Below are 13,729 nucleotides of genomic sequence, written 5' to 3'. Positions count from 1 at the left end.
GGCAGGAATGTTGGGAAAATACTGGGGGGCAGGGGAAGGCAGCGGGACTGCAGGGCCTGCATCAGGTGTCTCAGGGCCAGCATCGATGGGGCCCAGAGTGGGGCAGAAGGAGTGCAGGGGTCTGTGGAGCCGGGCTTGGCTGCACCAGCAAGGAGAGAGGGGAGCTGACCCGGCTCCACAGAGCTCCTACCACTTGGGACCCCGTGCTCCTGCTGCCCTGCTCTGGCCCTGCACATCCACTTGGCTGCTGTTGGCTCCTGTGCACCTGCTCAGTTCGAGTGCCCCCACCCCAAACCCATGGTACAGTTGGGGAGCAGCGTGCAGCCCCAACCCTGTGCTCACCAGCAGGAAATAAGTTGGTGCTCAGAATGGGGGAAAAGCAGCCACCCTCCCGGTGGCCAGCACCCTTTGCTGCAGCCGCTCAGAGCCTGCGCAGGGCTGTCCTGACTCTCCACCATATCACCGCTGCTCCATGGGGCAACGGCGGCAATGAAGAGAGTAAGCGGGTGGACGGGAGCTAGCAGTAGCCAGGCGGAAGCGCAGGGCCTGCACTAGTCTCCCCGACCAGCTCCCCCCTCTCCCTGCTGCTGCAGCCCAGCCCAGCTTCACAGACCCCTGCCAGCCCACACCCCGTGCTCTTACTGCCCTGCTCTGGGCCTGTTGGTGCTGGCCTCAGGACAGGCCCCGCGCACCCGCTCACTTCCATTCCCCCTCCAAGCCCCCACTGCGACTTCCCCACCCGCCCGCCAGCTCCTGGCAGCATTGCTGGACCAGGGGGTTCACCAAGAGCTGGCTTGGCCCGGAGGACTGGGGCAATCCACCTGGTCCTCCCCTTCTTACCTGAATTTCCAGAGCTGGCACAGGGGCTTCTGGCTGGGCGGGAAGAAGTAGGGCAGGGCCAGGACTGCCCTGTTGTTGCAGGAGCCTGCTGGAGCTTCCCCTGGGTCCTACTGACTCCTGTCATCTTTAACAGGAGCCAGGGGCAAGTAAATATTTATTTTCTAAATGTTTTAGGGGCCCCGCAGGTCGAATAGGATGGCCTGGCAGGCCAGATCCAGCCTACAGGCTGTATTTTGCCCACCCCTGTGCTAAATCTTTCAATTCAACCCCACTAACTACAGTTGCCAGGTCATATACTACTTAGTAAGTGTCACTGTCCTTTTGATTTCATAGCAAGTCAGATATGTTTCATAAAAAAAAAAAAAAGTGGTATTAATTGAAGTCTACACAGTGCTAAATATATCTAGTAAAGTGCCTCATATTTAGGCACCTGGTGTTCTACAGGGCATATTCACAAAATGGATAAAGTGTCCAAGGGGGAGGAAGAAGAGTCAGATACTGGAGACTGGCACACCTACTTTATTGAGCAACCTATTCAGTCCCAGTGGAAATTCTAGATAAAGGCATATCAAGTCTAGTACATGCAAATCCTGAATTTCTAGATAACCCTTCAACTGAATATAGATTAAAACCTCAATCTTGCAAACACTTATGTACACACCTAACATTAACCATATGTGCAGTTCCAAAGTCTACTCAGTTTTTGAAAATATTTATGGTTTGGGGGCTTATGTGTTTCGCTCCCATCCATTAGCTGATGCAACCTGTTTCCATTAGTTTCATAAGAGCTTTAAAAGAATTTCATTATGTAAAAGTCAATTTTATGTAAAATCACTTATTTTCTTTATTCTACCTTCCCACTTTGGATGAGGCAGAAAGGCTCTGCAAAAGGCATACCTGTCAAGTCACTGTAATCATTCTGTTATTTGTATCATACTCATGCCTAGAACCTCCATTTTGTACATATGCAGTGCACATATACACAAAGTTTACAATCCAAGGCCTTGTCCCTGCAGGTTATCAGTCTAATTACTCGGTAATTAAAAATTATTTAGGTTTAGCAAGTGGCCGTCCAGAACCCTTCAATAGTTTACCAGCACACGTCTTCTAAATGGAAATGCACCCAACTATAGTACATATTCATGTTAGTGCAGAAAACTTATTTTAGATTAAACTACCTTAATCTCCAAGCTACTCATTTATTACACAGGTATTAAGTAACCTCAAAAGGACAAGGGAGAGAAAATTGTTCTAAACTATGGAGTCTAAAGAACCAGCAGTAGTTAAAAAGATAAAACATTAAAAACTTATTGCAATAAAATGCTTCTGATCTAGACATTTAATAGATGTAATAAATTCTTCAAAATATGATAGCTACATCATAAACATCAGTCGCTCAATTCAATTGTAACTTTTCATCCCTATGAAATGAACACAAGGTGAGCCAAATAAATCACTTGCATAATCATTCATACAATACACATAAAAGTGTTCCTCACGGAGGCATACAAGCAAAACAGAGAAGTGAAACCATTCAACAAAATTATTACAAATCTGGAATCAAATGAGTAGTGAACAAGTCACTTTTGTTTTAAGGCTCTACAAAAAACAGCCCAATCTTAATAAAAAAACCCCAAACACTTAACAGTGACAGCTGGGGATGGCCAAGGTAGTGGTTCTGCTGTGAAGTGGCTGTGCAATCCATTGTAAAAAACTGAAGCCTGTACCTAGCTGATATTAATCTGCTTAGAAATTCAGTTTAAGAGGTGGCAACAAAAGGATCAAACTATTTGAGAAACAGCAGACCAACACACAGCACGGAAGTATATTGATGCCATATGTTCCACTGTTTTGGTGCTTGCAATTACATAAACAAATTAGTATTCCTTAACACAAGACAAATTTAGTTGAAATGTGCCCATATACTGACACACAACGGGCAAAAAATATGCAAGCATATGGGTACATCCGACCCAAACATGTTGTTTATGTTTGTGTCAATGTATTTAAAAAAAAATCCAAAGTATAGGTATCATTCTTCCCGAGAAGAGGATCAAGTGTGTACAGGACACGTATGCAGAGCAAAACTAGTGGTTTCTATAGCAATACACTCAAATCTCAGTCCTACTCCAAATGAAAACTGAGATAAAGGAAGAGATATGGTTAGAGGTCTCCATCTATGCTGCTGAACTATATACATGCTAAGCATGCCAAACTTGTAACAGATACAGCCATGTGTAGGCCCATGGCATGGATAAAGTATGGTTTGCCATTCAAATATTAACCATGTGGTTGGAATTAATCCATGATTAGGATGGTGAATTAACTGAATAAAAACTGTAGTGTTCTTATGACCTCAGGAAGCAATACCAGAACCCAAAGAGAAGCATATCCTGCTACTGGGCTTTTTATGAAAAGTCCAAAGTTTTATATAATTACATTTGAGAATTGTATTTAAATAATAATTCATTTATTAATGGTTATTACCAACACATCTGTATTACATTGTATGGATATGAGAAGTAGGTTTACACCTTTCGTTTATGATAGATGAACCATTGCTTCACAGTAAAGTTTCCTCTCCTGAACTCTTCCTAAAGGCTTGCTTTAAAAAGTGTTGTAGGCAGTCGGTTGGAGCTAATTATAGGATGCGAGTGTCTTAATATCCAGTAATCACAGTAATGCAATAGGACCTTAAATCTGGGTTCGCTGGGGGATAGAAAACAAAGTAAGCAGGGAAGCAGGGGACCTGGAGAAAGCAGAAGCAGGAGAGACAACAGGGAGGCCTCCTTATTCTTTCTGAGAAAGTAGGGCAAATCACCTAGTTACCTTGTGTCTGCACACAAATGCACAGAGCCTGGGAAACCAGCAGGAAGAACTGGAAGTCCTCACACAGTCAAGAAACTATAATGTGATTGGAATAAACAGAGATGTGGTGGGATAGCTCACAGGTCTGCAGCACTATCATGGATGGGTACAAACTGTTCAGGAGGGACAGGCAAGGGAGAAGAGGAGTTGTATTTTACGTAAAAGAGCTGTATGACTGCTCAGAGGTCCAGTATGCTCTGGAGACAGGCCTACTGAAAAAGTCTCTGGGTTAAGGTCAGAGGGGAAAGCAACAAGGGTGATGTGCTGAGTGTGTGCTATAAGCCACCTGACCAGGAGGATGAGGTAGATGAGGCTTTCTTCACATAACTAGTGGAAGTTTCCAGATCTCAGGCTCTGGCTCTGGGGGGGTGGGGAGGAATGTTTCAAATCACCCTGACATCTGCTGGGCGGGTAATACAGTAGTGCACAGGCTATCCAGGAAGATTTGGGAAAGCACTGGAGACAACTTCTTGGTGCAAGTGTTGGAGAGGCCAACTAGAAGCTGTGCTGCTCACAAACAGGGAACAATTGTTGGGGGGCAGGGGTGTAGAAGTAGATGGCAACTTGGGCAGCAGTGACCACAAGATGTTTGAGCTCAGAATCCTGACAAAAGGAAGAAAAGGAGAGCAGCACAGTAAGGACCCTGGACTTCAGAAAAGCAGACTTTGACTCCCTCAGGGAACAGATGGGCAGGATCCCCTAGGAGGCCCATCTGAGGGGGAAAAGGAGTCCAGGAGAGCTGGCTGTATTTTAAAGAAACCTTACTGACGGTGCAGGAACAAACCATCCTGATGTGCAGGAAGAATAGCTAATGTGGCAGGTGACCAGCTTGGCCTAGCAGAGAATTCTTCTGTGAGCTTAAAACACAAGAAGGAAGCTTACAAAGGGAAGCATGGACAAACAACATGGGAGGAGTACAAGAACATTGCTTGGACATGCAGGGATGAAATCAGGAAGGCCGAAGTGCAACTGGAGTTGCAGCTAGCAAGGAACGGGAAGGGTACAAGAAGGGTTTCTACAAGTATGTTAGCAACAAGGTGGTCAGGGAAAATGTGAGTCCCTTACTGAATGGGGGAGGCAACCTAGTGACAGATGAGGAGGAAAAGGCTGAAGTGCTCAGTGCCTTTTTTACCTCAGTCTTCACAGGTAAGGTCAGCTCCCAGACTACTGCACCGGGCAATACAGTTTGGGGAGAAGGTAAGCAGCCCTCAGTGCTAATAGAACAAGTTATTTAGAAAAGCTGGATATGTACAGGTCAATGGGGCTGGATGCAATGCACACGAGGGTGTTGAGGAAGTTGGGTGATGTGATTGCAGAGCCGCTGGCCATTATCTCTGAAAACTTGTGGTTATCAGAGAAGGTCCCAGACAATTGGAAAAGGGCAAATATAGTGCCCATCTTCAAAAAAGGGAAGAAGAAGGATCCAGGGAACTACAGACCAATCAGCCTACAGACCAGGCATTCCTGGCCGCGTGCATGCTGTAGCCACGCACATGCACACTGCATTTAAATCGGTGACATTATCGGCCATAAAAAGCCGATTGCCAACAATGTCAATTTTCCTTTTATTGGTGCAGATACAATATGGATCACTATCAGTACACCTCTAGTTAAAGATCTTATTTATTAGTCTTCAGGAAGCTTAAAAACAATTACCGCACCCAGGTTGCTGTGGGGGGAAAAGCACCCCCTGCCCCAGGCCAGCATTTTCTGCTGCAGCTGCTTGCAGCCCATGTGGAGCTGTCCTGCCTGGGGGCGTTCCCCAAATAATTGCCCACCCCTGGTTTACATAGATCAAATAAGATCCGTTTCCCCTCAGACAGATGCAAGGTTGTCACCAATAAAACGCATTATACTCCCATTCCACCCAGGTACACCCTTGGCTTTCACCACTTTACCAACCACTTCCAATTTATTTTTAAATTAAAAAACAAAAACACTTCTCTACACAATGCTTGGGTTTTGTTTTTGTTTGTTTAATGTTTTCATCAATGATCCGGAAGATGGCATGGAATGCACCCTCAGGAAGTTTGTAGATGACTGGGGAGAGTTGTAGATATGCAGAAGAGTATGGCTAAGATTCAGAAAGACTTCGAAAAATTGGAGGACTGGACCAAAAGAAATCTTATGAGGTTCAATAAGGACAAGTGCAAAGTCCTGCACTTAGGACGGAACAATCCCAATGCACTAGTACAGCCTGGGGACCAACTGGCCAAGCAGCAGCTCTGCAGAAAAGGACCTGGAGATCACAGTGGTAAGCAAGCTGAATATGAGCCTACAGTGTGCGCTTGTTACAAAGAAGGCCAATGGCATACTGAGCTACATTAGTAGGAACATCACCAGCATATCAAGGGCAGTGATTCTTTTTCTCTATTCAGCACTGATGATGCCACATTCTGGAGTACTGTGTCCAGTTTTGGGCCACCCACTACAGAAAGGATGTGGACAAATTGCAGAGAGTCCAGAGGATGGCAACAAAAATGATTAGGGGGATGACTTATGAGGAGAGGCTGAGGAAACTGGGTTTATTTAGTCCGGAGAAGAGAAGACTGAGGGGAGATGTAATAGCAGCCTTCAAATACCTGAAGATGGTTCCAAGAGAGATGGAGCTAGACAGCAGTGAGAGATGACAAAACACGGAGAAATTGTTTCAAGTTGCAGCAAGGGAACTTTAGGTTGGAAGTTAGGAAAAATTCTCCAACTAAGAGGGTAGAGGGTAGTAAAACACTGGAACAAGTTACCCAGAGATGTTGTAGAGTCTCCATCCTTGGAGGTTTTTAAGACCCAAATAGACAAAGCCTTGGCTAGGATATGCTGGCTGGGCCTGGTCCTGCTTTGAGCAGGGGGTTGGACTAGATGACCTCCTCAGGTCCCTTCCCACCCTAATTTTCTACCATTCAATGAATATGTCCAAGCAAGATATCATTTCTGGTTTTTATAAGGCTTTCTGGTCTTTGAGCTTCTCTCTGTTCAAGAACCTTGCCCCATATGCAGACAAAGGGGAAGGGAGGAGCATAGAGGGCACATCCCCTGCCATCAGGAGACACAGGAACCAGGTGAGAACAACAAGCAGGGCTGCTGTTACAGATCTTACTAAGGAAGTACTGTTTTCCTAACAAAAAACAGATTCTATTTAACATTTTTCACCAAAGTCATTAACTTATACCATCCAATTCAAAAACGTAAAGAACCATGCAGTTATGTAATGCCTCTCTGACATTTATTGCAGTCTCATTATGATGTTTGCATTAAGGAAGGAAAACAAAACCAGGAACATCTATTTCATGAAGTTTCTCTTGCAAAGCCCCCATCTAGCTAAAAAACATGTAGGGGTCATGCTCTGCATCCATTATAGAGATGTTTATACAATATATTAAACAGGGTGTCAAACATATAGCCCATGGACCAGATTCTGACCACAGAGCCTAACCATGTGGCCCCCAGTGATGGCCCTGGGTCTGAACTGATTCAGACTGGGCCTGCAGGCAGGGCCCTAGATGCATGCATCAAATGTAGCGCTTTGTTTGGTCTGGGATCTGTGCTACATGTGGCATCCAAAGGTACTGTGTGCAGAGACCAGCTACTGGGGGCACCTGCTCTCCATCAATTTATGGCCATTGTTCCTAGTTACTCCAGGGGGTACCCTAGTAAATAGAGTATCTTCTATTCCCTCCTGCCCTTCCCTGATGAATTTATAGGCAGCCACAAGATCACCTCTCAGTCTTCTCTTGCAAAGGCTAAAGAGATCTAGGTCCCTCAGTCTCTCCTTGCCCCTGCAAGCCTGTGGCCCTCCTCTGAACCCTAAAGATTCTCTGCATCCCTCCTGAAGTACAGCGCCCAAAACTGGATGCAGTACTCCAACTGCGACCTGACCAGTGCCACATAGATGGGAAGCATCACCTCCCTGGACCTGTTCATCATGCATCTGCGAACGCACAATAAAGTGCAGTTAGCCTTGTCGATCTTTGTCACACTGATGACTCATGTTCATCTTGGAGTCATAGTTGACTCCAAGATCCCTTTCTACTGCTGAGAAGGTCATCCCCCCGCCTGTAAAGTGTGTTGGCAGTTCTTTTTGCCCTGGTGCAGCACTTTGCACTTGTCTTTGTTGAACTACATCCTATTTAACCAGGTCCTTCACCACTACTTGAAAATGTCATCTGTACTCAGCACGACTGCATATACCTGGGACCATTCTATCTGGGTTTTTATTTTTATTTTCCTGGCATTTTTACTCCCCCTTTGATTCTGTTCCAGCTGCTGCAATCTACAATGTGACACAGGAGTCTGGAAGACAGGTAGAGACAAACATTTCCAATTTGGAATTCTGGTTATTTCAAATATTGCATCATATTGGAATAACTCAAAAAATTATATACAGAGGCACTGGTGTAGCATTGATGTTTCTGGGTGTTAAGCAGTAGTTTTATGGTGCTTGCTTCAAAAATTAATTAAGTCAAACTGATTTTGAAAAACTTCCCAGAGCAATGCTATTTCATGTCACGTGATTCTAACTATAAGAACTGATTTGTGACCAGGAACCCAAGGGTTGAACTTAGGCATTTTTACTGATTCCATCCATAGTCAAGGCTGTGTTCAGCCTTTCAGTTAAAGCAGGAGTTGTCAACTGGGGGTATGCGTATCCCTGGGAGTATTTTGAAAAGGTCCCAGGGGGTACATGGGGGCAGGTGGGGATGGAGCACAGCCACCCCATGCTGCTGCCTCAGGAGCAGGGCCAGGGTGGGGTGAGAGCAGGGCCACACAGACGCCGTGCTACTGCTGCTCGCCCCACCTCTGCTCTGCATCCAACCACTTGCCCCTACCCCCCACTCTGCAGCCAGCTGCTCCCCCCCCCCCACGGATACACCTATGAAAAAGGGGGCTGCTGGGGGTTCACTTATTAAAAAGGTTGAAAACCCCTGAGGTAAAGCAAATCTTAAAACAATTACACTTTCGATACCATTAAAAAAATCCTGTTCCATTGAGGTGGTAAATTAGCTCAGTTGGTAAGAGTGTGATACTCATAATTCCAGTGTCACAGGTTTGATCCCTGTACAGGACAAGACATTTCCTGCCTCGGGCAGAGAGTTGGACTAGATAACTGCTTGAAGTTCCTTCCAGTGGTACGTTTCTGTGATCTACTTGCTTCAAATACTTATGATACAATAATTATACTGAGCATTGTCAGTAGATCTTCAGAACTACTTACAGTTTTACGATGCAAGGATAGCTATAAATCTAAGTTTTAAAGTGTCCGATGCAAGTGAACCTAAACAATACGCATTTTATCATCTCCTAATCAAACAACATACCTAAATTTATAATTTAGTATGAGGCTGGCCAACTGGAAGTCTGTGGGAGTTTAAATTGTGGCCTGCAGGTGTTGTGGGCACTACTCTCGAATTCAGGGCATAAATGCTGTAGATGCTGCTGCTCAACCCCCGACCTCCTTTCCCACTACTGAATTTGAGGTCTTTAGTTGCCATTGAAGAGTAAAATTGGAAGCAGGAGAGGAGGGGAGGGGATGAAAGGTGGCAGCACTCAACCCCTGGGTTCTGGAGCTGCACCAATAAGTTGTTGCCCTACCACCAAAATGAGCACCTTAAGGGGCCAAATAAGTTGGACAGCCCCAATTTAGGGACTCAATTATTTTCAGCGGGAAAGGTACATATACAAAAATAGATCTACCAAAACCATGCAAAAAATAAAATATGCAAATTTTAGACAAAAGTATTCCCTCACAAACACACACCTTTTCCCCAGAAAAATAGCTTCTGGAAATTGCTCCTACCATACTGTCTGCGTTGCTGTACGTGAAAAATACAGTATATAAATTTGTGGCATAATGTGAATGCTCCTATACCTATTTCACAGTGCTCTTATAGCTAGATGCAAATATTTAGCCTGGCATCAAACATACAAAACACTTTTGGTGCTATCCCACATCAATTTCCCAGAAGTGGCAAAATAGCTAAAATAAATTATTTTACAGCAAAGTATAAAATATGCACTTCCAACCAAAAATGTTAAAACAAATTAAACCACCTTGAAGTTGGCTCTTAAAAGAAACTATAGATAAAAAATCCTGGTTACGGTATTTTTGTCCTGACTGAACACAAAGTATTACAAATTATCCTATAAAACCATAGCATATTTTTCTGACCTCAAAAGAAAATGTTATTGTTTTCTTTAATTCAGTAAGTAAAACAACATTCTCTTATACAATATGCCCCACCTTTTCTTAAATCGGTTCATCTAGTTCAGAAATAAATGGCTGTACATTTCAACACATACTTATAATCAGTTACTAATAAGGAAAAAACAAAAACAAACAAACTCACTCCATCGCAAGACAGGTATGGGTTTCTTGCAGAATTTCTTAAGACAAATAGAGTTAAGGTAGTTTTTCTATTGTGCTTCACAGTACCAACAGGAGAGCTATGTTAAACTTGATCAAAAATGGTCTTCCTTGTAGGTGCCTGATCCAACTACATTGTTTCCTTTGAGTTTCTCTTCTTTTGTCCTTCAAGTTCTATTTTGATGACCCTTTACAATAGGCTAGTATTTTTAACCACACTGTCCAGTGACAGAATTGCTCTCTCAATTTTAGAAAAGCAGCATATCAGGTATTCATTGTGAAGCATTCAGGATCATCTTATTTTACTTTATTTTGCTTTATTTCAATGCATAAGATCATTTACCAACAGTGATGTAAGCTGACCAACTGAAAGGTTTTGAAGGGGTCAAGAGCCCTGTGTTGTCATTAAACATTTTTAGATGCTACAAATCTGAGGCAGTCACAGACACTGATCATAGAATTAAATGGTTTAAGTGAGCCCTCGCATCAACATGGAGCCTCTAGCTCTAGCGTGGTTTCAAGCCCACTGGAGCTGAATGCAGGCACTATAGTCGAAGTGATTCCCACCATCTTTCATCTCAAATCAGCAAAATCTAAATGTCTTATCATACAGTATACCCTGACATGAGTGTGTTAATTATCAATGCTCACATATAAGCTCCATATTCTCCAATCCTACTTCAAAAATGTTTCACACCAAAATATTTCAAACATTATCCAAGGAAAAGCTCTCTGCTCAGGAAAAAAAAAACTCAACTCATCCACCCCCAAAAATCAAATCTGTTCTGATGGGAAACTGTTCAAAGTACAGAGGAATGTGCTGCATGACAGCTTAAGTGAAAAGGTGTGTACACACTCACACACGCTCAGCACCATAATGTGGAATTTTATTTTGAATAAAAATGACTGAACCCCACAGCCTCCTACAGCAGCTAAGTTTTTGTTAAAAGCTCTTGCATCCAAGGCAGTACCAATCCTGCTTAACATACTGTCATTACAACTCAAAATTACTAGTCAGCAAGGTATGAATGCAAGCTATGATTGACAAAACCCTTCCTATTCTTGCAGGAGCTCCATCTGGAAACAGAACCTGGCTGCAAAGTTTGTTTTTGTTTTTTTAGTAGGAGCTTTAGCAGTTCTGCATGTTGCAGGTTGCATGTGCTCTTGACAGCAAGCACTTAGGAAGCAGAAGCACAGCTGTTCTTCTCAAAGGGTACTCAGTGCGATTCAGATTTCATCTCAGTGTTTACAACCTAACAGGTCAAGACCCAACAGGATTTTGAGCAGGTGCTCTACTGCATCATTGTATATCGCAAGGTCTGTACAGCAGAAATCCACCTGTATGGGTCTATACTTTACCAAACATTATACTACTGTGTCAATTTTCAACTACGAAAACGAGTCAATTTAAGCTTCCAAGTAAATGCCAGTTAGTAGTCAGCTGCACAACTCTGCCCCTGACATCCGTCTGCGTAAAGCCATGAACGGCCACACGACAGAACCACCCGAGCACCTCAATTACACTCCCCGTCCCCCCAACACGGGGGGCGTCGGTCTGTCTCCGTGTCCGTGGGTCCGTCCGTGGCGCCCATGGAAACGCTCCACCCTCCCGCCCCCACCCTCGCATCCCCAGCCTCCGGCCCGTTCACACTCACCAGCTACCCGGCAGCGCCTCTTCTCCTTCGGCCATCGCTGTTGACGTGCCCCTCGCTCAGCCGTAAACCGCACGCTCTCGTTTTGCGACACCCGAGACAGTCCGCCGCGCCCTCCTCCTTTCCTTTACCACGCCACTGTCGTAAAAGCCGGGCTTGGCCGTAAATTGCAGGGCGGGGCGTGCTGACGTTGTGAGGCTGTTTGTGGCGCGTGCGTAGTACTGGCAGTAGCAGCGCGCGCAAGTCTAGAGGGGGTGGGGTAGGTGTCGGGGTTCTGCTGCTACACGTTCCGAGGATGCCCAGCGAGCGGGACGGGAGCCCGTGCGCCTTGCTACAGTAAATACAGTCGGGGCGTGGGGGGGAGAGGCCGCGCCCAGCCCGCGCTACGGCTCTTGTTCTACGGTAGCGGTTCTTGGGCTCGAGGCGCCCTCCATGGCTTGGGCGAACGGAGGGGTACCCAATTGCAAAACAAGAATGCCTACATGTGACAGCGCTTACCTCTCTGCCCGGGGGCTGGGGTCGACCAGGCAGAGGCAAGCCTGAGCCTGACTTCTCTGCTCTTTCACGTGCTCGTTTTACATGCTCTTTTCGCATTCATGTTCTTTCACGCTTGTGCCATAAGATACAGTCCAGGTCATCGTGTTTATCTGCCTATTAAAAATAATGTGGGTATCTTTATTTCTCTGGATCTACGTAATTAGCCAAAATTTGAGGTAGTTCTGACTGGGAAGAAAAAGTAGTGATGGAGCCTGATGTAATGTTGCAGTTTGCTTCTCTCCTCACACGTGGCACCCTTCAAAGCACCTGGTGGCACCCCAGGGTGCCTGGGTGTCCTGACTGTGAATCACTGCTGTATTGTTTTTAATAAAGGGTACATAAACCCCCTTGCTCCCATCCCCTTTTTTCAGAAAATGGTTGGGAGTGGAATTCCTCTCCTCATCTTTTGGGTTGCACACCCCAAAGCCTCCCATCCCTGGCTGGCAAAAACAGGGAGCAGGTACTTTGGTGACAAGACAGCTGACCTATAATGTAGTGGTGCGCTGAACTTCCTTCTCTCTTGAGAGAGAGTAATATTTTTCATGACAAAATCCTGCCCTGCAAGGCTGCTTTTTGTAGCCAGGATGCATCTTCTTCCCACAAGGTTCCTTCACACTCTAGGAAGTATTTTTTGTTTTGTTCTTCAGGGGCCAAAAATTCATTTCAACCTCACCAAGGTCATTTTAATATGACCACAAGTTCCCTTAGCATCAGGTAGCCTCAGTGGCTCCCCTTACATCCCTCCTACATGAAAGGTAATAGTGTAGATCAGAGGTTCTCAAACTCTGGTCTGCGGACCACTGCTGGTCCGTGAGCTCCATTCACGTTCTCCACAGAATGGTTGTGAAACAATTGAGAATATATCTGTATTTGTAAGACTACTGATATTAAAATATGAGTGGTGTGCTTTCATCTGTAGAACAAAAACAAAAGTTTATTAAATTGTCTGCCAAGACCCTCAGCAATTTTCAAGTGGTCCGTGAAAAGTTTGAGAACCACTGGTGTAGATAATCTAAGCTAGTGGACCTAGGAAAATAGCTATAACTAGCACGTTAGTGAGAATTAAGTCCCTGAACACAAACATAAATGTTTCCAGGATAAGCACATACATAAGTTTTTATACAATCATGCCCAAAAGAACATGCTAATAAACTCTGGGCAACATCACTAATTTAGTTTGATGTGATAGAGAGCCTTAAGTACAGCCTTAATTTTAAAGACTGTTACATTTAGTATCAGTCATTTGCAGAAAGAATTTAACAATCCAAACCATACAAGGTAAGATAGAAATTACACCTGTCTAATGCGACTAATTAATATCATGTTTAAAAAAAACAGCCATAACAGTTATCATAGCTATTGTTATAGTTGGACAAAGCTTCACTGAGCCTGGCAGGTTTAACTGCCACTCTTAATTTTAGATGGCTGTAAGAGATACTACAGTGCAGAATTCTGCCTAAAACAAAGGTAAATA

General features: G+C 44.5%; 1 protein-coding gene across 4 annotated transcripts in view; it reads right to left on the bottom strand.

Moving 5' to 3' along the window:
* Positions 1-11,814, bottom strand: part of TBC1D23 (TBC1 domain family member 23) — a 55,082-nt gene extending 43,268 nt beyond the window's left edge. For 3 of the 4 annotated variants that reach the window (XM_019548862.1, XM_019548864.1, XM_019548863.1), the window contains exon 1: positions 11,722-11,814. In XM_019548862.1, the coding sequence (XP_019404407.1) occupies positions 11,722-11,756 (35 nt within the window). In that variant the 5' untranslated portion in view covers positions 11,757-11,814. The remainder of the gene's footprint in view (positions 1-11,721) is intronic. The other variant, XM_019548865.1, reaches the window with a different exon arrangement.
* Between the last annotated feature and the right edge of the window lie 1,915 nt (positions 11,815-13,729).

Source organism: Crocodylus porosus, unplaced genomic scaffold, assembly GCF_001723895.1.
Source record: "Crocodylus porosus isolate Cpor-Errol unplaced genomic scaffold, CroPor_comp1, whole genome shotgun sequence".
In the NCBI taxonomy this organism is placed as follows: Eukaryota; Metazoa; Chordata; order Crocodylia; family Crocodylidae; genus Crocodylus; species Crocodylus porosus.
This window is presented reverse-complemented; position numbering and strand designations above follow the sequence as displayed.